Raw genomic sequence first — 23225 nt, 5'->3', positions numbered from 1 at the left:
CAAGATAGCAGATAACAAGATATTGTCACATATATCCCTTGAGTGGGAAACAGGACCCTGCCCCAAGGCTGCATTATTGTTGGTTTTGACTGTCCCTACCTTGTCTCAGCATCCCATCCCTTCCCTAATTAGCAACTGTTTGAATCTGCTTTTGCAACTCAGGAAGGTCCTGGAGGCCGAAAGAAGCCTATTTCCTGTAACCAAGACATGGCGTGAGTGGGTGGGGGAATTCCCTGGCCGTCCAGTGGTTAGGACTCCGTGCTTTCACTGCCAGAGCCAGGGTTCAATCCCTGGTTGGGGAACTAAGATCCCTGCAAGCCGAGCAGTGTGGCCAAAAAAAGAAAAAAAGAAAAGAAATAGGGGACACAGAAAGGCTCTTGTGCCCAGGACCCCACAGGGTCCTGCTCAGTATCACTTCTTCACTGGCAGACTCAGTCTCTCCGGCAATTTTTCTGTCCAAAATACTCCTGAGTCTGTGTAACGATCCCTTATTTGCAGTAAATGGCTTGGTGTCACTCCCTTCAGAGGAGCCCTTGCTGAAGTCTTTATATAGGCTTGAAACTGAGCAGGACCTAGTGGGGCCCTCCTGGGTACAAAAGCCCCTCCATGTCCCCGTTTCTTGTCTGTGGAAAGAGGCTTTGGTCTCCTAGGCCCAGGTGGAGGATGGTGACTGCATGCTGACCACAAGCACTAGATCCCAGACTGGTTGGAACCAGAAAGTCCATGATTAAGATTCCTGAAACATCACCCTGTTACCTCACCACCAACCAATCAGAAGAAAGTTATGCACCCTGCAGCCCTCACCCCAAATGTTGCCTTTAAAATTTCTTCCTTGAAAGAGTTTGGGTTTTTTGAGCACCAGTCCATTGTTCCTCGCTTCGACCTGCAATGGATCTTTGCTCCGAACTCCAACGTTTTGGTTGGTTTGGCCTCACTGGGTGTCAGACACATGAACTTGGCTTTGACAATAGGCTCAGTGCTTTCTGGGGCAACACGTTGTTGTCAACAGAATATGTATTTTGTTCGTGTCTTCCACAAATTTAACGCCTTTTCACTCTCAAGCACTTTTTATGCACTGTGGCCCTAACTTTTGCAGTTTGAGGTGTGACAGCAAAGATGGCACAGATTTTTTTCCTGCAGTTTCACAGAAAATTCATTCTTGCTGTAGATCTTAGCAACCTCAGCATACCGTTTTTTTGTTTTTTTTCCTTATTGAGAACTTTCACCTGTTCACCTAAAGGAAGCCCCTCACAGCTTCTCTTTCGCTTATCCACATCACTAGCCATACTATTCTTGCACTTTGGGGCCATTATTAAGTAAAGTAAGGGTTTCTTGAACACAAACACTGCCATATGCAGACAATCCATCTGATGAGAGACCGTCACTAAATGATTAAGGGGGCAGGTAGCATATACAGCGTGGATATGCTGGACAAAGGAATGATTCACTTCCCCCGGGGAGGGAGCAGGACAAGAGATTTCGACACACTGCTCCGGACAGCACAGCAATTAAAAACGTACGAACTATTTACTTATTTTCCATTCGGTAGTTTCAGACCGGAGTCGGCCAAGCGGAACTGAAACCACAAAAATCAGGCAAACTACTGTACACGGAAAATGGCGCCAGCTCAGCCACCATCTTCTCCGTAGGTCCCCGGGCGGGCGGGCACAGCGCATATGCGCCGCCTGGCGTCCTCAGCGCGCCTGCGCGGGCGCAGAGCCTCCTCCCCACCCCCCACCCCCCCGCCCCACTCCCGCCGCCGCGGCTGCTGTGCTGACGGCGGGTGCCGGAGCTTCGGGTGAGTGTGAGCGCCTCAGCCCGGCTGGCGGGGGGCGCGCCATACTGCATGCGGGGTCGTCCCTCCTCTTGCCTTCTCCTTCCCCGCCTCATCACCCCAGTGCGGCCGGGCACCGGGTCAGCGCTGCCAGCCTCGTCTAGGTGTCCGGGCGCCCTCCGCCCTCCTCTCCTGGGGACCCGGGGGCAGCCCGGCCTCCCTCGGCCGCTCCCCACCTCGGCGGCGGGGCCCAGGGCGAACCCGCCAGCGACAGCGTGCAGGCGGCAGCGGCCGAGCCTCTGGGTGCCCAACAGCTCAGCCTCAGGGACCCATCGCAGGCGCGACCCCCTTTCCCGCTCCTGCTCTGCAGGCGGCGGAGCTCGGTGGGCCTCGGGGTCGGGCATTCGTCTGCCCCGTCCGCCCGGCGGGGGGCCTGGAAAATGGGCCGGGCGCTCGCCTTGCACCCGTGGGGTGCCGGTGCCGCAAAGAGTACCCTCTGGCTGGACCCGGCGACGACCATGCGAGGGAGGGGCTTCCCACGTTACAGATGAGGAAACTGAGGCACAGAGCGGTGAAGTGCCCTGCCCAAGGTCACGCGCCAGACGAGAGGCAGGAATGGCTCTTGAATTCAGGGTCTGGGGCTGTCAGGCTAGTGCGGTTGGAATTCGATCTTGTCCCTTTAAAAAAAACCTGAAATGCACTTTCATCTCTGGAGTTGCTTCTTCGACGTCATAAAAGTAGGCTGCAAAAACAGCATTTTCTTGTTGTTGGAGTACAATTGAGGTGTTACTGTAATAATGGTAATAGTAATGTTATTAATTAAGGGCTCGCGTTCATCCAACGCTTGCTGTGTGCCAGGGCTCCTGCCAAACATTTTAAGGTTATCTCAGTATCTCAGCGCTTCGCCATCGGATGCGTCCTCCTTCCTTTTCATGCAGCTTTTTTTCTGCAGAGCTGGCCTCCCTGTCACAGATAAACTAGGCTTAGGAGGCAGGGACGCTCTCAAGGTGGCTTACTGGCAGAGCAGGGGTAAGCCTTGTCTGCCTGAGTCCAGATTTTGTCCCCAGAGGATATTATTAGCCTTCCTTTTCTGGCTGCCAGGAGTGCAAGACTGGGATAGCTGGGCTGGTTGAATTTGGAGGTGACAGAGCGAATCTGGCGAGCATTCCCCTTATCCTGGGGCTTTCTGGCTCTATTCCAGTGCTGGGCTTGAACATCTCACTTAAGATGAAGTAAAAAGAGAAGGAGAGCATTGACAAGGTAGTGTTGCATCTAAGAAGCCTCGCCGATTTAAAGTCCCAAAGGAATGGCTGTAAAAATATGCGAATGTTTCTTCCCCAAAACAACTAGCTCAAACTTTTTTTTTTCTTCCTTAGCAAACCCTCCTACACACTTCAAAACTCCATTAACTTACCACCTTTTCTGTGAAGCCTTCCTTGCTTCATTTTCCCAATTAGAATTACACACACATACATATGTATATATGTGTGTGTGTAGGTAGGTAGGTAGGTAGATAGGGTAGAAGCTTCAGTCTTACCCTTTGGACTGTTAGCCCCTTGAGGTCAGGGGCCATCTTTGCAGCCCCAAGTGACTGGCTCATAGTAGGCCCTTGGTAAAGACTCAGTGAATTTCCGTTGCTCCTTTTCATTACTTAAAGGTGATGTTTTCCTGCCCTTCTGTTCCTCCTTCTTGCCCTTCAATTTCTCTTAGCTGTCCTTCTCTTTAGTTTCAACTTCTGGTCATCACTGGCCACTCAGAGGTCTCTAGTCCACCCTGCTGTGTCTGAAAATTTGCAGAAAAAGGTCCTATGTCAAGAAGCCTGTTTATGCCCAAGAGTGGAGTTGGTATATGTCACCTAAGTGTACAAGACTGTTTTTATTTACATGTTGCACTAAGGTAGCCTGAGGCTTATAGCTTTTTAGTCTATTCCTAAATACATGTAAGAGTCATTTTTACATTCTTTCGCCTTACGTGGCTGACTGCCCCAGTGTTATCAGAGTAATCACAATTTTTACCATAAATCATTTCATAGTATTTATAACAATAAATATTTGAAAGGGCCCTTTGGGAGGCAGTAGGTCTGCCAAAGTACATAGGTTCTCTACATAAATGAAACTTCTAAAATAATTTTTCCAAATAATCTTCTGCAAATAGATTGAGCTGTTATGCATAAGGCATGGTGCTGGGTATGGTGGAAGAGTCTCATAGTTCTTGTTCAAAGAGCTCACTAGCAAAGCGATATGAGTATAATGGTATACTCAAGTATAATGGGATAAGATATTCCAATGTGAGACGTTTCATAAAGTCATACGTCGCTCAAGGCTGAAAGGAAGTGTTAGGTCATTGAGTCCAGCTGTCTTGCTTTTACAGACTTCATCCTGAGAAGTGAGCTTGTCCAAGGTCGCAGAAGTGGTGCTACAACTTGAATGTAGACTTTTTATCCATCAAAAGTTTATCAGTATTTCTCTCGGTGAATTTATCCTTAAAGACCGGCAACTTTATTAAAATTTGTGCTTAGAACAGGGGTGAGGAAGAGGTGACAAAAATATGATTCATGTCTTCAAGGGAAGAGTAAAGAACTTTTCTCTATCATTGGCATCAAGTGGCATCAAGTGGAAAAGTCGTACCTAACTGTGAAATTGTATGGTAGAGGAACTAGGTATGTCATAGGAGGGGGAGGAGCAAGAGGGATCAGTAAGAGCTGTGGTACTGAGAGCACTTTGGGGAGGATCGACTACTTTCTGGGCTTTAACAGATTGGTATGATCAGAATTAATCAAAAGGACAAGAAATGCATTTTGAAATAGGGTGGTAAAACCAAAACAAGGTTACAATGCCTGACAATATAATGTTTAAGGGACAATAAAAATAAAAAACCGGCTTGGGGCTTCCCTGGTGGCACAGTGGTTAAGAATCCGCCTGCCAATGCAGGGGACACGGGTTCGAGCCCTGGTCCGGGAAGATCCCGCATGCTGCGGAGCAACTAAGCCCATGTGCCACAGCTACTGAGCTTGCGCTCTAGAGCCTGTGAGCCACAACTACTGAGCCCGCGAGCCACAGCCACTGAAGCCCATGTGCCTAGAGCCCATGCTCTGCAACAAGAGGAGCCACCGCAATAAGAAGCCTGCGCACCACGATGAAGAGTAGCCCCCACTCACCACAACTAGAGAAAGCCCGCACACGAAGACCCAAGGCAGCCAAAAAAAAAACCCAGCTTGACCAAGGTGGCTTGACTGTTAGAGGAGTGGTTCTCAACCGTTAGTGTGCATCTGAATTACCTGGAGAGTTAATTAAAACACAGATTGTGGGGTCCCCACCTCCAGAGATTCTGATTCAATAGGCCTGGAGTGGGGCCTGAGAATTTGTATTGCTAACAAGTTCCCAGATGATGCCGATGCTTCTGATCCAGGGACAGCACTTTGAGAACTTGAGCTGGATTAGAAAGTTGAGAAGCGGGACTTCCCTGGTGGTGCAGTGGTTAAGAATCCGCCTGCCAATGCAGGGGACATGGGTTCGAGCCCTGGTTCGGGAAGATCCCACGTGCCGCGGAGCAACTAAGCCTGTGTGTCACAACTGCTGAGCCTGCGCTCTAGAGCCCGTGAGCCACAACTACTGAGCCCGCGTGCCACAACTACTGAAGCCCGCGTGCCTAGGGCCCGTGCTCTGCAACAAGAGAAGCCAAGACAATGAGAAGCCCACACACCGAAATGAAGAGTAGCCCCCGCTCGCCACAACTAGAGAAAGCCCGTGCGTAGCAACAAAGACCCAACAGAGCCAAAAATAAATAAATAAATATATTTATTAAAAAAAATAAAATAAAATAAAGTTGAGAAGCTAGAGTCAGAAACTGTCAGAGAACTTGTTCCAAAAAAGTGTAAGAGTGTGTGTGTGTGTGTGTGTGTGTGTTATATACCAGCATAGGAAAGTTCTGGAAAGATACATTCCAGATTGTAATAGTAGTCATTTCTGGGAGTGGGATTTAGGAGGTTGGAGAATTCACTTTCACTCCATACCTTTCAATACTATTTTTGCATTGTGCACATATAGCTTTTGTATTTTAAAAAGGGAAGAAAAGTAAGAGTCCTTTTTGAAGATATGCACTAAAATATTTATGGATTTAAAAAATAGCTTGCTAAAGTAATCTAGTGTCATACAACAAACATTTTTAGAGTGTCTGCCCTATGCCAGTTGCTGCTGGTTCTGGAAATACAAAGCCTTTGGTAAAGCTTGTAGTCTGGTGACTGAGATGGGTAGATTGCAGCTCTACTGAGTATCACGTGAGCTTCCTAAGCTCAAGGACAAGGGTCTAGCTCTGTGCGTGGCAGATAATAAGCACTTGGTAAATGATGAATGAATGAGCAAATCCAGGCAAGAAGTGAGGACAGTCAGAAAGAAAAGGAAAGGGCAAATGGGAGATTCTGGAAGAAAAATTGACAAGCCTGAATAGAGATGATGAAAAGAAAGGGTGTATCAAGGACTTTCAAGTCCAAAGATTGATAACATTTGGATTTACTGCAGAACTGGATGTCCAGTCATCTATTCTGAAAGACCTTTTTAAACCATCCCCCCCAGTCCCACTTTTTTCTTTTTTTAAGAGACTGCTTGAAAATAGCACGCAAAAACTTAACTAGATTTAGTATGAGTATTTACCAGGGCTTTCTTTGGTAAATGAAACTTTTTTTCTTTAATCACAGTGCTAATTCTAATGTATTTATAAATATTTATCTATCTATCTATTTAGCTGCACTGGGTCTTAGTTGTGACATGCGGGATCTTTTTAGTTGAGGCATGCAGGCTCTTAGTTGCGGCATGCATGCAATATCTAGTTCCCTGACCAGAGATGGAATCCAGGCCCCCTGCATTGGGAGCACAGAGTTCTAACCACTGGACCACCAGGGAAGTCCCTTCTCTCCCACTTTTTTTTTTTTTTTTTTTGTGATACGCGGGCCTCTCCCTGTTGTGGCCTCTCCTGTTGTGGAGCACAGGCTCCGGATGTGCAGGCTCAGCGGCCATGGCTCACGGGCCCAGCTGCTCTGCGGCATGTGGGATCTTCCCGGACTGGGGCGCGAACCTGTGTCCCCTGCATCGGCAGGTGGACTCTCAACCACTGCGCCACCAGGGAAACCCTCCCCCACTTTTTGTTTGGAGGTGCTACTTTTTATATTCTTCAGAGATTCAATATAGAAAATTAAAATTAATTTCCCTAATAGAGGAGTTTAGCTATATCATTTGATTGTAATCCCTTTACCACCTAAAAATGCCCACAGTCTACAGTTTGGGTTTTCAATTGACCAAATATAAATTTCTGATACAGCCACTCTTCATACTTGATTTTATTACTAATTATTTTAAGGTTTTTTTGGTGGTTATAAATTTTGCAGTATCTTTTTAAAGGTAATGCTGTTTCAGGTTTGGAGCCAGTTATGTTTGTGAGTGTGATGGCCCAAAAACTCATATATCAGGATAAAGAAAATTTAGCTCATAAAAACTTGCTTCTCTTTTCTAATGATAACTTAAGAGGAGAAGTCATGTCAGCTTTTCATTTAATTGGTAGTTGTCATATGATAATCTTTCCAGAAATACCATTTGCTTTCAAAAGAGACACAGTTGTTTATTAAAAATGACAGTTTTATCCTTACAGTGCTTCTATACTTTTAAGCCTGAACTTTCAACTTGAGGATAAAAATGAATGCTTTTTGAAATTGTGAGATTTCTTAGCTCTAAAACCATTTAATTTGAAACCTAATAAGTGGCGGAGAAAGGAGAAGAGAGGAATCAGGCTATTATCTCTTTATCCCTGTAGTTGAGAAAGCTCTGGGGACCAGGCTTTCTGGGACCCAGGTTTTTAACCAGGATGTTGACTAAAGTGTAACTTAGGGTGATTAGACAGTCCACAGGGTAATTGCTTTTCAAATACTTCCAGATTGGTGCAGGTCTCTCCTATTCATTGAAGTAATAATGATGATAATAATAATACCTAAACTTTGTTTGGTGCTTCTCAGTTTTCAAAATTCTTTGATCATTAAGATCCTGGTAGACTCCAGTAGCCAAAGCTGAAAAAAATAAGTAGAAGAATTAATGGTCAGTTGGCATCAAGTGGAAAAGTCGTTTATAGAGGCCTGCCCAAGCTCTAGCTGCAGGCTGCTCAGGTGCAAATCCTTATTCTGCCCCTTGCTAGCTGTGTGACCTTTGGCAGATTACAGAACCTCTCCAAGCCTCAGTTTCTTCATCTGTAAAATGGGGAGATTACAGTACTATCTTATAAGTGTGTGGGAAAATAAAATGGAATAATGGATGAAACTGCTTATTCTGGTATCTGGCATAGAGTCAGTGATCAGTATCTTATGAGCATCAAGTTAGTATGAGTATTAAGTATTGCCTCTTAGGGCTCTTATTTGTCCTTTACCTCCACTCACGTTGTCTTAAAGAACAGATTGTGTTCAGGGATTCTATCTTATAGCTGGTGGGAACTTGGAACCCATCCCAAGAGCACGTACGAGAGCCTTGCCAGCAGTAGCTTTCCTGGTGTCAAGAGTTGGAGACAGAGGGTAGTGCTTCTGCTTCTAAAGTGACTTTAGTATGGCCCCCTTGTTAGAGCTTCAGCTGGTTGATGGGTGTCTGGGATTAACAAGAACTCCCCTAGATGTGTGTTGCTTTGTTCTAATAGCTATCTGTACCAGTACCCTGGGATGAATAGAATGGTTATACAAGCAGACTCAGATCCCCAGCTTGGCAGTCTCTGCAGACCTCCCGTTTACCACCTGCTGCCAGAATCCAGGAGTGACACAACAGGAAGGTGGGCCTATTGTGAGGGGTGCTGCTCTTTTCCTTTTAGAAAAACACAAGGTGTGTGGACAGCCCTTATCCAGGGCTGAGGACTGTAGAGAGACTTACTGTTAAAATGAGGGTCTGGGGCTTCCCTGGTGGCTCAGTGGTTGAGAGTCCGCCTGCCGATGCAGGGGACACGGGTTCGTGCCCCCTGGTTTGTATTTAATACTGTTAAACATCTGTGTAGTATCTTGTATTGTTGGCTATTTCATTATGGTGTGTATCTTGTAACTGTCAGTTGATGGATGGCTCTCTGTGACCTGACTCCAGTGGACATTTTTAGCTTTATCACCTATTACCAACAGCAAGCTTCTGCTCTTGCCAAACTGGAACGTTTTCCAGCGGTGCTTTCTCATCATCTTGCTTTTTCATTCTCCTCCCTTTCTGGCATTCCTTCGTTTATTCTCTCATCCTGACCTATAGGAATGGTATCTGTTCTTCAAGGTCCAGTTCAAATATTACCTCCTCCATGAAACGTTTTCTCAGCACCACAACCTGCATTGAGTGACCTTTGCTGTAAGCCCCTGTAACCCTTAGAGCAGTGGTTCTCAGCTGGGGGTGACTTTGCCCCCCCAGAGGACATTTGGCAATACCTGGAGATATGTTTCGTTGTCACAATTGTGGGAGGAGGGTGCTGCTAGCATTCAGTGGGTGGAGGCCAGGGATGCTACTAAACATGCTACCCAGGACAGCCCCACAACAAAGAATTATCTGGCCTAAAGTATCAGTGGTGCTGAGGTTGAGAAAATGCCTTAGAGTTTGTCCAATTCATAGGCTCATGTTTATCCTGCCTCGAACTGTAGTGATTTGTTTATAGACTTAATCTCCCCCACTCAATTGAATTAATGGGTGAAGGCAGACTCCAGTTCCAAATCTGGGCTTTCTTGTTATTAACTTCATATTAAGGTTTAATCCTAGAGCCTGTGGCCAGATCCTAACTGCACAGTGTAACTGAGGACCAGAGATAAAGAGGTCCTTAGTGTGGGATGGGCACAGTGAGGCAATCAGCTGAATTTCTCTCCTTTTTACCTCCAGGTCTTTCCATCTGTGATAACCTGGGAGGAGCTGTGGTACAGGGCGTAGAGTAATAAGCATTTGGGATCAGAAGAAAATTGGATTTTGGTTCGAGCCGTTGCATTTATTAGTTGTGTTTTTTGGTCAGTCCATTTCACCTCTTTAAGCCTCAGTTTCCTCATCTCTGCAATAGAAATGATGCAGTGCCCCAGTGTTTTACCTCACAGTGCCATTGTGATAATCCAGTGAGATGGTAGGTCTTTAACCTAAATTGTAAAGTGCTGTAATAATCATTTAGCCAGGGGTTTATAGGTAAAAAGAGAGGACGTGAGTCAGCTTGCTGTAGGAACACCACTGTCCACTTTCCCAGCCAGTCCTCTGGCCACTTCCTGCAGCTTTCCAGTCGTAACTGCTTCAGCACCAGCTCCAGCTGACCCCTTCCAGCTCAGTCTCCTTAGTGTGCCTCCCTCATTTGCTGCCTTCATTTTGGTTTGGTTATCTGCCTGCAATCTTGCCAAAACCAAAAGTGACTGATTCTGCCCTTAGAATACAAGCTAGTGGCCGGGTGTCAGGACATTCTGGCAAAGCATGATGAAGGCCAAACAAATTACCTGGGTCACAGGGAAAAGCGACAAAATAAGACAGTGTAGGGCTTCCCTGGTGGCGCAGTGGTTGAGAGTCCGCCTGCCGATGCAGGGGACACAGGTTCGTGCCCCGGTCCGGGAGGATCCCACATGCCATGGAGCGGCTGGGCCCGTGAGCCATGGCCGCTGAGCCTGCGCGTCTGGAGCCTGTGCTCCACAGCGGGAGAGGCCACAGCAGTGAGAGGCCCGCGTACCGCAAAAAAAAAGTAAGGGGGGGCATTATCTTTTTTTAAAAAAATAAATTTATTTATTTATTTTATTATTATTTTTTAAATCTTTGGCTGGGTTGGGTTTTCACTGATGCGCACAGGCTTTCTCTAGTTGCGGCGAGCGGGGGCTACTCTTCTTCGCAATGCGCGGGCTTCTCATCGTGGTGGCTTCTCTTGCTGCGGAACACGGGCTCTACGCACGCGGGCTTCAGTAGTTGTGGCACGCAGGCTCAGTAGTTGTGGCTCACGGGCTCTAGAGCGCAGGCTCAGCAGTTGTGGTGCATGGGCTTAGTTGCTCCGCAGCATGTGGGATCTTCCCGGACCAGGGATCAAACCCGCGTCCCCTGCATTGGCAGGAGGATTCTTAACCACTGTGCCACCAGGGAAGTCCGGGCCATTGTCTTTTGACAGGGAAAGTCAATGGCATTAAAATCTAGAAAAAATAAGATTCAGTACTCCATGCTAAAAAGCCCATGACTATGACTTATTAAACATCTAGAAAATGACATTTCTGAATTTAAGTGCAAGCAAAAATGACCAAGAGAGGCACCAGTGTTCTTTGATACTCAGAGTCAGCACTGAGAGGGCCTTTAAAGATCATCAAGATTACTGACTTTTAATTATTGCACCAAAACCCTGATTCTTCTAGTCATGGAAAGAGCGCATCAGATGTGGACTCTAGACCTAGGTGGGCCCCTACCTAGCTGAGTGGCACTAGGCAAAGCATTTCTCCTTTCTGGACCTCAGTTTCCCCATCTGTCAAGAGAAAAGGCTGGGCAGGATGACATTTTAGGCCCCTGATAGGACTGACATTCTGTGACTCAAAAGCTCCCTGTAAATGTAGTACTTTACATATTCCCCAGGGTAAGCACTCCCCTATCCTCTGCTTCATAGGGCTCTTACTATAATCCTAAGAGGTCACCCAGTTATCAGTCTAATGAGGTTCAACGATTAGCTGAAGGTCACTCAGCAAATCAGTGGGAGGCTGCACTTGGCCCGATTCCAGGGACATGAGGGTCTCAGGCTTTTATCTTACTCTACACTGTTTATTTAGTCAGAAAAGCTCACTGAGATTTCCAGTGCTTAAAAACATTGTTTTGCTACTTTAAAAAGACAATAAGGAACTATACATAGTATTGGCTTTCTAAACCATACACTGTATTTTTTTTTGGGGGGGGGGTGGTACGCAGGCCTCTCACTGCTGTGGCCTCTCCCGTTGCGGAGCACAGGCTCCGGACGCGCAGGCTCAGCGGCCATGGCTCACGGGCCCAGCCACTCCGCGGCATGTGGGATCTTCCCAGACCAGGGCACGAACCCGTGTCCCCTGCATCGGCAGGCGGACTCTCAACCACTGCGCCACCCCCTTTTTTTTTCGTTGGCCATGCCGCACAGCTTGTGAGATCTTAGTTCCTGAACCAGGGATTGAACCCAGGCCCCCAGCAGTGAGAGCGTGGAGTCCTAATTACTGGCCTGCCAGGGAATTCCCGCTAATGGCCCTTTCTTAGTCCTCCTCCTCTTTTCTGCTTCAGCATTTGGCAGTTTCCCTCCCCTTCCATGTAACTTGGTCTTCTTCCTTGGCTTCTTTGACGTTGTATTTCTGCTTTTCCTCTTGCATCTCTGAGCTTTTTTTTTTGGTTGTGCCAGGCCTTAGTTGCGGCACGCGGGCTCCTTAGTTGTGGCATGCAAACTCTTAGTTGTGGCATACATGTGAGATCTAGTACCCTGACCAGGGATCGAACCCAGGACCCCTGCATTGGGAGCACGGAGTCTTATCCACTAGGCCAGCAGGGAAGTCCCTCTGAGTTTTCTTTTTCTTTGTTTCTTCTCCGTCACTGAGCTGTCTTTCAGAAGAACCCAGGGCCTGCAGCTCCTCCTTGTCTCTGGTTTGGTGAGCGCCTACAGATTTTCCTCACTAATTCTGACTCCTACCTGTGTATCTCTTGGAAGGCCAAATTTCAGCTCTGGTTCAAAAGTGTTTTTTTCAGCAATTTCTCTGGTATTGTGTCTCAGTTCCCCCATTCCCGTTAACAGTGCCATCATTTTTTTATCCCTAGAAACCTTGGCAAAATCTGGCTCTTCTCAGATCTCAGGCTATTTTTTACCAACCATATACCCCAGATCTCCCTTTTTCTTTCTTTTTTTTTTGAATTTTATTTATTTTTTATACAGCAGGTTCTTATTAGAATAAGAATCTCCCAATCTCCAAATTCATCACACCACCACCACCACCCCTACCGCTTTCCCCCCTTGGTGTCCATACGTTTGTTCTCTATATCTGTGTCTCTATTTCTGTGCTGCAAACCGGTTCATCTGTACCATTTTTCTAGGTTCCACATATATGTGTTAATATGCGATATTTGTTTTTCTCTTTCTGACTTAGTTCACTCTGTATGACAGTCTCTAGATCTATCCACGTCTCTACAAATGACCCAGTTTCGTTCCTTTTTATGACGGAGTAATATTCCATTGTATATATGTACCACATCTTCTTTATCCATTCGCCTGTCGGTGGGCATTTAGGGTGCTTCCATGACCTGGCTGTTGTAAATACTGCTGCAGTGAATATTGGGGTGCATGTGTCTTTTTGAATTATGGTTTTCTCTGGGTATATGCCCAGGAGTGGGATTGCTGGGTCATATGATAGTTCTATTTTTAGTTTTTTAAGGAACCTCCATACTGTTCTCCATAGTGGCTGTATCAATTTACATTCCCACCAACAGTGCAAGAGGGTTCCCTCTTCTCCACACCCTCTCCAGCATTTATTGTTTGTAGATTTTTTGATGATGGCCATTCTGACTGCTGTGAGGTGCTACCTCACTGTAGTTTTGATTTGCATTTCTCTGATAATTAGTGATGTTGAGCAGCTTTTCATGTGCTTCTTGGCCATCTGTATGTCTTCTTTGGAGAAATGTCTATTTAGATCTTCTGCCCATTTTTGGATTGGGTTGTTTTTTTTTTAATATTGAGCTGCATGAGCTGTTTATATATTTTGGAGATTCATCCTTTGTCCGTTGATTTGTTTGCCAGTATTTTCTCCCATTCTGAGGGTTGTCTTTTCGTCTTGTTTGTAGTTTGCTTTGCAAAACCTTTTAAGTTTCATTAGGTCCCATTTGTTTATTTTTGTTTTTATTTCCATAACTCTAGGAAGCAGATCAAAAAAGATCTTGCTGTGATTTATGTCAAAGAGTGTTCATCCTATGTTTTCCTCTAAGAGTTTTATAGTGTCCAGTCTTACATTTAGGTCTTTAATCCATTTTGAGTTTATTTTTGTGTATGGTGTTAGGGAGTGATCTAATTTCATTCTTTTACATGTAGCTGTCCAGTTTTCCCAGCACCACTTATTGAAGAGACTGTCTTTTTTCCATTGTATATCCTTGCCTCCTTTGTCATAGATTAGTGGATCATAGGTGGATGGGTTTATCTCTGGGCTTTCTATCCTGTTCCATTGATCTATATTTCTGTTTTTGTGCCAGTACCATATTGTCTTGATTACTGTAGCTTTGTAGTATAGTCTGAAGTCAGGGAGTCTGATTCCTCCAGCTCCATTTTTTCCCCTCAAGACTGCGTTGGCTACTTACAGTCTTTTGTCTCTCCATACAAATTTTAAGACTTTTTGTTCTAGTTCTGTAAAAAATGCCACTGGTAATTTGATAGGGATTACACTGAATCTGTAGATTGCTTTGGGTAGTATAGTCATTTTCACAATATTGATTCTTCCAATCCTAGAACATGGTATATCTCTCCATCTGTTTGTGTCATCTTTGATTTCTTTCATCAGTGTCTTATAGTTTTTTGAGTTCAAGTCTTTTACCTCCTTAGGTGTTTATTCCTAGGTATTTTATTCTTTTTGTTGCAATGGTGAATGGGATAGTTTCCTTAATTTCTCTTTCTGATCTTTCATTGTTAGTGTATAGGAATGCAAGAGATTTCTGTGCATTAATTTTGTATCCTGCAACTTTACCAAATTCATTGATGAGCTTTTGTAGTTTTCTGGTGGCATCTTTAGGATTCTCTATGCATAATATCATGTCATCTGCAAACAGTGACAGTTTTACTTCTTCTTTTCCAATTTGTATTCCTTTTATTTCTTTTTCTTCTCTGATTGCTGTGGCTAGGACTTCCAAAACTATGTTGAATACTAGTGGTGAGAGTGGACATCCTTGTCTCATTCCTGATCTTAGAGAAAATGCTTTCAGTTTTTCACCATTGAGAATGATGTTTGCTGTGGGTTTGTCGTATATGGCCTTTATTATGTTGAGGTAGTTTCCCTCTATGCCCACTTTCTGGAGAGTTTTTATCATAAGTGGGTGTTGAATGTTGTCAAAAGCTTTTTCTGCATCTATTGAGATGATCATATGGTTTTTATTCTTCAATTTGTTAATATGACTGATCACATTGATTGATTTACGTATATTGAAAAATCCTTGCATCCCTGGGATAATTCGCACTTGACCATGGTGTATGATCCTTTTAATGTGTTGTTGGATTCTGTTTGCTACTATTTTGTTGAGGATTTCTGCATCTATATTCATCAGTGATATTGGTCTGTAATTTTCTTTTTTTGTAGTATCTTTGTCTGGTTTTGGTATCAGGGGGATGGTGGCCTCATAGAGTGAGTTTGGGAGTTTTCCTTCCTCTGCAAGTTTTTGGAAGAGTTTGAGAAGGGTGGGTGTTAGCTCTTCTCTAAATATTTGATAGAATTCACCTGTGAAACCATCTGGTCCTGGACTTTTGTTTGTTGGAAGATTTTTCATCACAGTTTCAATTCATTACTTGTGATTGGTCTTTTCATATTTTCTGTTTCTTCCTGGTTCAGTCTTAGAAGGTTATACCTTTCTAAGAATTTGTCCATTTCTTCCAGGCTGTCCATTTTATCGGCATAGAGTTGCTTGTAGTAGTCTCTTAGGATGCTTTGTATTTCAGCGGTGTCTGTTGTAACTTCTCCTTTTTCATTTCTAATTTTATTGATTTGAGTCCTCTCCCTCTTTTTCTTGATGAGTCTGGCTAATGGTTTATCAATTTTGTTTATCTTCTCAAAGAACCAGCTTTTAGTTTTATTGTTCTTTGCTATTGTTTTCTTTGTTTCTATTTCATTTATTTCTGCTCTGATCTTTATGATTTCTTTCCTTCTGCTAACTTTGGGTTTTGTTTGTTCTTCTTTCTCTAGTTCCTTTAGGTGTAATGTTAGATTGTTTATTTGAGATTCTTCTTGTTTCTTGAGGTAGACTTGTACAGCTATAAACGTCCCTCTTAGAACTGCTTTTGCTGCATCCCATAGGTTTTGGATCGTCGTGTTTTCATTGTTATTTGTCTCTAGGTATTTTTTGATTTCCTCTTTGATTTCTTCAGTGATCTCTTGGTTATTTAGTAACGTATTGTTCAGCCTCCATGTGTTTGTGTTTTTTACATTTTTTTCCCTGTAATTGATTTCTAATCTCATAGCATTGTGGTCAGAAAAGATGCTTGATATGATTTCAATTTTCTTAAGTTTACTGAGGCTTGATTTGTGATCCAAGATGTGATCTATCCTGGAGAATGTTCCCTGTGCATTTGAGAAGAAAGTGTAATCTGCTGTTTTGGGGTAGAATGTCCTATAAATATCAATTAAATCTCTTTGGTCTATTGTGTCATTTAAAGCTTGTGTTTCCTTATTAATTTTCTGTTTGAATGACCTGTCCATTGGTGTAAGTGAGGTGTTGAAGTCCCCCACTATTATTGTGTTACTGTCAATTTCATCTTTTATAGCTGTTAGCAGTTGCCTTATGTATTGAGGTGCTCCTATGTTGAGTGCATATATATTTATAATTGTTATATCTTCTTCTTGGATTGATCCCTTGATCATTATGTAGTGTCCTTCCTTGTGTCTTGTAACATTCTTTATTTTAAAGTCATTTTATCTCATATGAGTATTGCTACTCCAACTTTCTTTTGATTTCCATTTGCATGGAATATCTTTTTCCATCCCCTCACTTTCAGTCTGCATGTGTCCCTAGGTCTGAAGTGGGTCTCTTGTAGACAGCATATATATGGGTCTTGTGTTTGTATCCATTCAGCTAGCCTGTGTCTTTTGGTTGGAGCATTTAATCCATTCACGTTTAAGGTAATTATCGATATGTATGTTCCTATGACCATTTTCTTAATTGTTTTGGGTTTGTTTTTGTAGGTCCTTTTCTTCTCTTGTGTTTCCCACTTAGGGAAGTTCCTTTAGCATTTGTTGTAGAGCTGGTTTGGTGGTGCTGAATTCTCTTAGCTTTTGCTTGTCTGTAAAGCTTTTGATTTCTCCATCAAATCTGAATGAGATCCTTGCTGGGTAGAGTAATCTTGGTTGTAGGTTCTTCCCTTTCATCACTTGAAGTATATCATGGCACTCCCTTCTGGCTTGTAGAGTTTCTGCTGAGAAATCAGCTGTTAACCGTATGGGAGTTCCCTTGTATGTTATTTGTCGTTTTTTCCTTGCTGCTTTCAATAATTTTTCTTTGTCTTTAATTTTTGCCAATTTGATTACTATGTGTCTCAACATGTTTCTCCTTGGGTTTATCCTGTATGGGACTCTCTGTGCTTCCTGGACTTGGGTGGCTGTTTCCTTTCCCGTGTTAGGGACGTTTTTGACTATAATCTCTTCAAATATTATCTTGGGTCCTTTCTCTCTTTCTTCTCCTCTGGGGCCCCTGTAATGCAAATGTTGTTGCATTTAATGTTGTCCCAGAGGTCTCATAGTCTGTCTTCATTTCTTTTCATTCTTTTTTCTTTATTCTCTTCTGCAGCAGTGAATTCTACCATTCTGTCTTCCAGGTTGCTTATCTGTTCTTTTGCCTCAGTTATGCTGCTATTGATTCCTTCTAGTGTATTTTTCATTTCAGTTATTGTATTGTTCATCTCTGTTTGTTTGTTCTTTAACTCTTCTAGGTCTTTGTTCTTTAATTCTTCTAGGTCTTTGTTAAACATTTCTTGCATCTTCTCGATCTTTGCCTCCATTGTTTTTCCGAGGTCCTGGATCATCTTCACTATCATTATTCTGAATTCTTTTTCTGGAAGGTTGCCTGTCTCCACTTCATTTAGTTGTTTTTCTGGGGTTTTATCTTATCCCTTCATCTGGTACAAAGTCCTCTGCCTTTTCATCTTGTCTGTCTTTCTGTGAATGTGGCTTTCCTTCCACTGGGTGCAGAATTTTAGTTCTTCTTGCTTCTGCTCTCTGCCCTCTGGTGAATGAGGCTATCTCCCTTTTTCTTTATCTCTGTGATTCCAATAGCATGGTCAGACTCTTGTCATCTTTCAGCTAGATTTCTGCAGCAATCTTCTCTCTTTCTCCAGTGTATTCCCCCTCTAGTTGGTCTGGCCTGTTGAATATTTTAAAAATCCCATCTAATTTATTGAAATCATTTTTGGTTGAAGGCAGGATGAAATTGGATTAACAGAGTCTATCTCTACCCCGCCCTCATCATCTCTATTAGGGATTGTTGCTAATAATCAAGCCCTTCATTTCTTCACCTTCACCTCAGATGATCCCCACTTCTCCTCAGCTGATGAGGTCATATATTGGACTGTCATTGCTCAAAACTGATTATACCTGAGATCCTAAACAAGATCCCCAGGTGACTGATTGTACATTAAAGTTTGAGGCTCATAATACTGAAAACAAGCAAGAAATAGCCCTCTTTTCAGAAACTGGGTACCAAGTAATAGCTGGGATTTTGCTTCACTTTTCCATACTCATTTCTTGTTCTCCTTGTCCTCAGCTAACTACTGAGATAATGAGAGTTCTTGTCCTGGTGTGATGACTCAAACCTTCAGTCTGAGGCATCTGAGTCATTGGTGGTATAGGATTGCTCTGAGTTTCTGTCACCTTTATTTCAAGGAGGTGCCTCTGTGGGGAGAGTGGAGGAAACCTGCCCAGGGTCCTACAACCAGTAGATGGGGGTCTGGCATAGACATTATGGTATAGTGGGAAAAGCAAAGGTTTTTTAAATCCTTGCCTTGTTACTTACTTAGATGTGGATATTGGAAAAGTCACTTAACTTCTCTAAGCCTAAGTTTTTTGCTTATAAAGTAAGAAATGAAGATATCTACTTGGGAGGAGTGTTAAACATAACTTCTGGGAGGAGGAGAATTAAACATAAGGTCTTTAGATTATAATTTCTGGCACAGAGTATACTTTTCCTCTTTCCCTTTCTAGCCTTTTGATACAGGGTTTGCTTCCTCAGTTTGAGGATGGCTGTTTTTTACTTGTCACTCTCCCCTCTCTCTCATAAAACTGGAAAAGAGTTCTTATCTACTTCAGTTTATGAAATCCCTACTAGCCTCTTAAAAATATTAATAGCTCTTAGTTCCAGGATGGGAACTGGCAGCCATATCATTTGTGCAGATGAGGATACTGCAGGCCTTAGATCCCCAGGAGGGAGCCAGTCTGTGGAGCTGAGGGATCTGGAGATGGAGTTTTCCACCATGTGATCTTAGTTTTCTTATAGGTGTTATAAAACAGCTCATTGGCAAGGGTTCAAGGGCAGTGAGAACTGAGCAAAAATTGAGTCTCCTCTGAGTCTCTGGAAGAACATGTTGGGTCCCCTGTGATGTGGAAGGTGAACATCTACTGTCTTGTTGCCAGTTCCTAAGTCACAGTGTCCTGCCTTGACTGCATTGGGCCTGGATGACAGGGACAACCTTCTCACTTAATTTGTGCCCTTGTTTAAGTGTTTGTCCTGGCACAAACTGCATATTTCTTCATCTTTAAATAATGCATGGGAACACTAGGTGAATGCGTCACTTTGGAGGCGCCGCAGGCTTCCCTCTGTCCCTGAGGCTCCTTGACAGGCCTCCCCCTGTGGAGTCACATTTGAAAAATTAACATCTTGCAGTGCCCTGCTTTCAAATGAGTGAATTAAAGTAAGGAATAAAGAGGTGGGTTGGAAAAACAGTTTCAGGAAATCACCATTTTACATGAGGGGAAAATGGAAATAGACTAAAATGTTAACAGTGGTGGTTTTTAGAAGGAAGGGCTGTGAGTAAAACATCTTTTCATTATTCCGTGGTTTCTGCATTTTCTAAAATGAGCACACATTACTTTTAAATAGGAAGGAGAAGTTTGAAATTGTCATTTTAAATTACTGATAAGTAGTGAAATCCAGATGAAAAGTAGCCACAATTTATAGTGTGATTAATAAACACAGTGAGTAGATCCCAGTTAGGCCAATATTTTGGGAGTTAACTGGGTTGAAGTGGGGACTATAAAAGAGAAATTTTAGATGCTGGCTGAAATTGGTGATAAAAAGTTCAAGCCATCTCATCCCGTTTTGAAGTGTGACTGATATGAAAATAAAATAAAATAAAAATTCAGTTTCTGGGCATTCAGTAGCTCAATCAAGTTTATAGAATACCTGGGATCTGAGAAAAGAACCACGTCCTATAGGGAGGTTTAATATCGGGCTTGTGCTGTCTAACTGGCACAAATGTTTGGGGTCCTCATGTTGCCATGTGGGGTCCATAGTTTGAGCAGTGGTCCCTGTTGGCACCCTCTGGGTTCTTCAGAGTAATGGTAGAAGAGGTTTTGTTAGTCAGCCTAATGTAGTCATAGTTGAGAGCAGGATTTATTTTGGTGTATTGGTCATTAATAGTTAAGAGTTTGCCTGGAACACATACCCTCTCCATAGCTAACCAAGTCAAAGCCATACATCCTACCTCTGAAGGGAAGAACAGAAGAGTGGATTAATATAATAAAGTAGTATCTTGTGAAGGATTCCCACCAATCAGAAGTAATTGCTCCTCCTTTGAACTCCTCTGGCTCTTCTTCTTACTTTTCATTTTGTAGTTAGCTTTATAGATAGCTGTCGTCTCTACTCTTTAGTAAGCTCCTGGAAGGCAGGGACCTTCTTTAATATCGTCCATAATGCTTTGCACAGTGAGTACTCAATAAATGGTTGTTGAATGTCTGAATTCCCAACTCATGAATTTAGCATTTTTCCTGCAGGGCCGAGGCAGAGGAGATGAAGCCTAGAGCTTTGGAGTCTGGGTGGGAATCACTTGCATGCAGTACCCAGTATCTGCAGCCTCTGCCCATGGCGTCCTGTACAGTGGGATGGAGGCTCTGCCTCTCTATTCCAACTTTCCCTAACTTCTCCCTCTTTGTGTTAGTTATCTATTGCTATGTAATAAATCACTCCAAAACAAAGTTATGTATTATGTCTCATGGTCCTGGGTCAGGAATTGGGGAGCAGGCTTGGCAGGGCAGCTCAGGATCTCTCAGGAGGTTGCAGTCAGATGTCTCCAGGGCTGCAGTCATCTGCAGTCTTGACTGGGGCTGGAGGATCCACTTGCGAGGTGGCTCACTCACATGGCTGGTAGGTTGGTTCTGACAAGTTGGTTCTTTTCCCCAGAGGGCTACTTGAATGTCCTCACTATACGGTGACTGGCTTCCCCCAGAGCTAATGAATCAAGACTACAGTGTCTTAAAACAGAAATTATAATGCCTTTTATATTGTCGCTTCAGAAGTCACATACTGTTGCTTCTGCCATATTCTATTACTTACACAGGCCATCCCTGATGTTTTTGGATGGGAGATTACACATGAGTGCAGGTATCAGGAGTCAAGGACCCTTGGGCTCATTGGAGGCCATGGTGGAGGCTGGCTACCCTACCCTCCATCTACTGCTTTGATTCCCCAGGTAAAGGCTGGTGAGCTTAGCCTTGGTTTATCTGTTTATCCTAGGCTACAGCATTAACCTGCAATTTTTGTTCTCCCTTAATCCACCCTCCAAACTGTTGCTTTCTGAAGTGTAACTGTGAGCAGTGTTGTTCTCTTACTTATGCAAAGTAACTAAAATGGATTCTCCACGAGGGCAAAGACTATTGTATTAAGTATCTTTGCTGCATAAAAATATTCCTGCAACCTTAGTGGTTTAAAACAACACACATTTATCATCTCAGTTTCAGGGGGTTGGGATTCCAGCTGGGTTGACTGGGTCCTCTGCAAGGCTGCAATCAAGGTTCTGGTCAGGGCTGGCTTCTCATCTGAGGCTCGACTGGGGAAGGATCCACTTCCAGGCCCATATGGTTGTTGGCAGCCGTCAGTTCCTTGCAAGTGGTTGGACTGAGCATCCCAGTTTCTTGCTCTTTTGGCTGGAGGCTGTTTCTTACCACATGGCCCTCTCACAACATGCCAACTTGCTTCTTCAAAACCAGCAGGGGAAAGTGTGTCTCTCCACAAGACAGATGTTAAATATTTTTGTAATGTAATCATACACAGATACTCATGTACATTCCATCACTTTTGCCATATTCTAATGGCTAAAAGCAAGCCATGGGTCCCACCCACACTCAATTGGTGGGGTGGGGAATTATGCATGGGTGTGAATGCTAGGAGGTACAGAGATCACGGAGGCCACTTTAGAGTCTGTTTGCCCTAAGCATCTAGTCTAATGTGTCTTCAGCACCCTGAGCCATGCATGACACATACTAAGCTCTAATATTTGAATGAATGGATGTAGTGTGACTGTTATGTTTCCAGCTCCTAGTTTAAGCCTTTTGCTTCACTTCTCTTCTGTTTCAGAGTTACTGATTTATTCTTGAGAATCCTCTACTGTCATCTGTCCTCATGGATGAACTTCAGGATGTTCAACTCACAGAGATCAAACCACTTCTAAATGATAAGGTAAAGACTGCTGTTGTCACTAAAATATATGTAATTCTTTTCTTCTGTGATTAGTTCATTTTCTATATTATCTAAATAGTAACTAACTCAAAACATCTTTAACTTGACTTTCTATGGAGAGAATACTTTAAAAAATATATTGCTTAACCTTCTTCTTGATGTCTTGCCTCCCTTTCTTCCTACTTTTGTTTCCACTGGCCAAATTCAATCAAGTTATCCTTGGAATTTTCTTGTTTTACAGATAGAGATGTTAAGCAGAGAGTGTGAGAGTGGGTTTGACTTGGAATCCAAGTGTCTTGACTTTCGATTTCTATAAGGAAAACTTAACATCCATGGCTGGTGATGTACACAGGCTGCAGTGCTCTCTTTAAAATTTGTCAAGTCTATGGTGTGACCTTTCTGTCTACGTTGAGGTTTTCATCAGGGATGCCTGGATGTTGGTAATACACCTCATTTTTATGTTCGTGTCAGAGAACTACACAATAAGCGTCATAGTTAACAGCCACCAGGATTCAGCAAGTGAAGAGTGCTGTGATGGTGGGAGTTACCAAAAAGCTAAGAAAGGCTTATCCGCTCTCCTCTCCCTCTCCATTCAGTAAATGCGCCTGAAATTCTGTCTTTTCAGCCCTATTCTTTTGGTTTATTGTCATGGTCCCCTATTAAAATACTGTTCTAGCTTGGTGTGGATGAGTCCATGGCATCCTTTCCTGAGGGAAGTATTGTTGGAGAGTAAGGGTAAAGATGGGTGAGGTCAGGATGGGGGCAGGGGCTATACCAGAAGATGCTGTTGCCTGTTATCTCTTTTGCCCAAAGCAAGGCCCTTCACCTACAACTTCTGGGGCCGTTGACTTACTGTGTGTTCGTTAATTTGCTGTTGAAATCTGTCAACCCCATTTTCGTCCCTGTGACCTCATCTCCATCCCCACTCCCACTCCTTCCTTTATCTTTCACCAGATTTCTTGCTCTCTCCCTTGGCAAGCTGCACACTTTTTTAAAACCCCCATTTGGTTTCTTCTGCTGCTTCCCTTCATGTTTTCAGAAAACTCTCTCCTTTAAGCACTGTCTTTTGGTGCATGTGAAGAGCTGTCCCCAAAATGATTTGCTACAAAGAGGAG

The 23225-nt window shown here is 43.6% G+C and overlaps 1 protein-coding gene across 2 annotated transcripts in view; it reads left to right on the top strand.

Moving 5' to 3' along the window:
* Positions 1 to 1735: 1735 nt before the first annotated feature.
* NDRG3 (NDRG family member 3) overlaps positions 1736 to 23225 on the top strand; it is an 85412-nt gene continuing 63922 nt past the window's right edge. For both annotated transcript variants that reach the window (XM_022592483.3, XM_022592482.3), the window contains exons 1-2: positions 1736 to 1798; positions 22009 to 22110. In XM_022592483.3, coding sequence (XP_022448191.1) covers positions 22054 to 22110 — 57 coding nt within the window. In that variant the 5' untranslated portion in view covers positions 1736 to 1798; positions 22009 to 22053. The remainder of the gene's footprint in view (positions 1799 to 22008; positions 22111 to 23225) is intronic.

Source organism: Delphinapterus leucas, chromosome 15, assembly GCF_059928025.1.
Source record: "Delphinapterus leucas isolate spDelLeu-1000000601 "Yukka" chromosome 15, BTC_Dleu_Yukka2, whole genome shotgun sequence".
Classification (NCBI taxonomy): Eukaryota; Metazoa; Chordata; class Mammalia; order Artiodactyla; family Monodontidae; genus Delphinapterus; species Delphinapterus leucas.
This window is presented reverse-complemented; position numbering and strand designations above follow the sequence as displayed.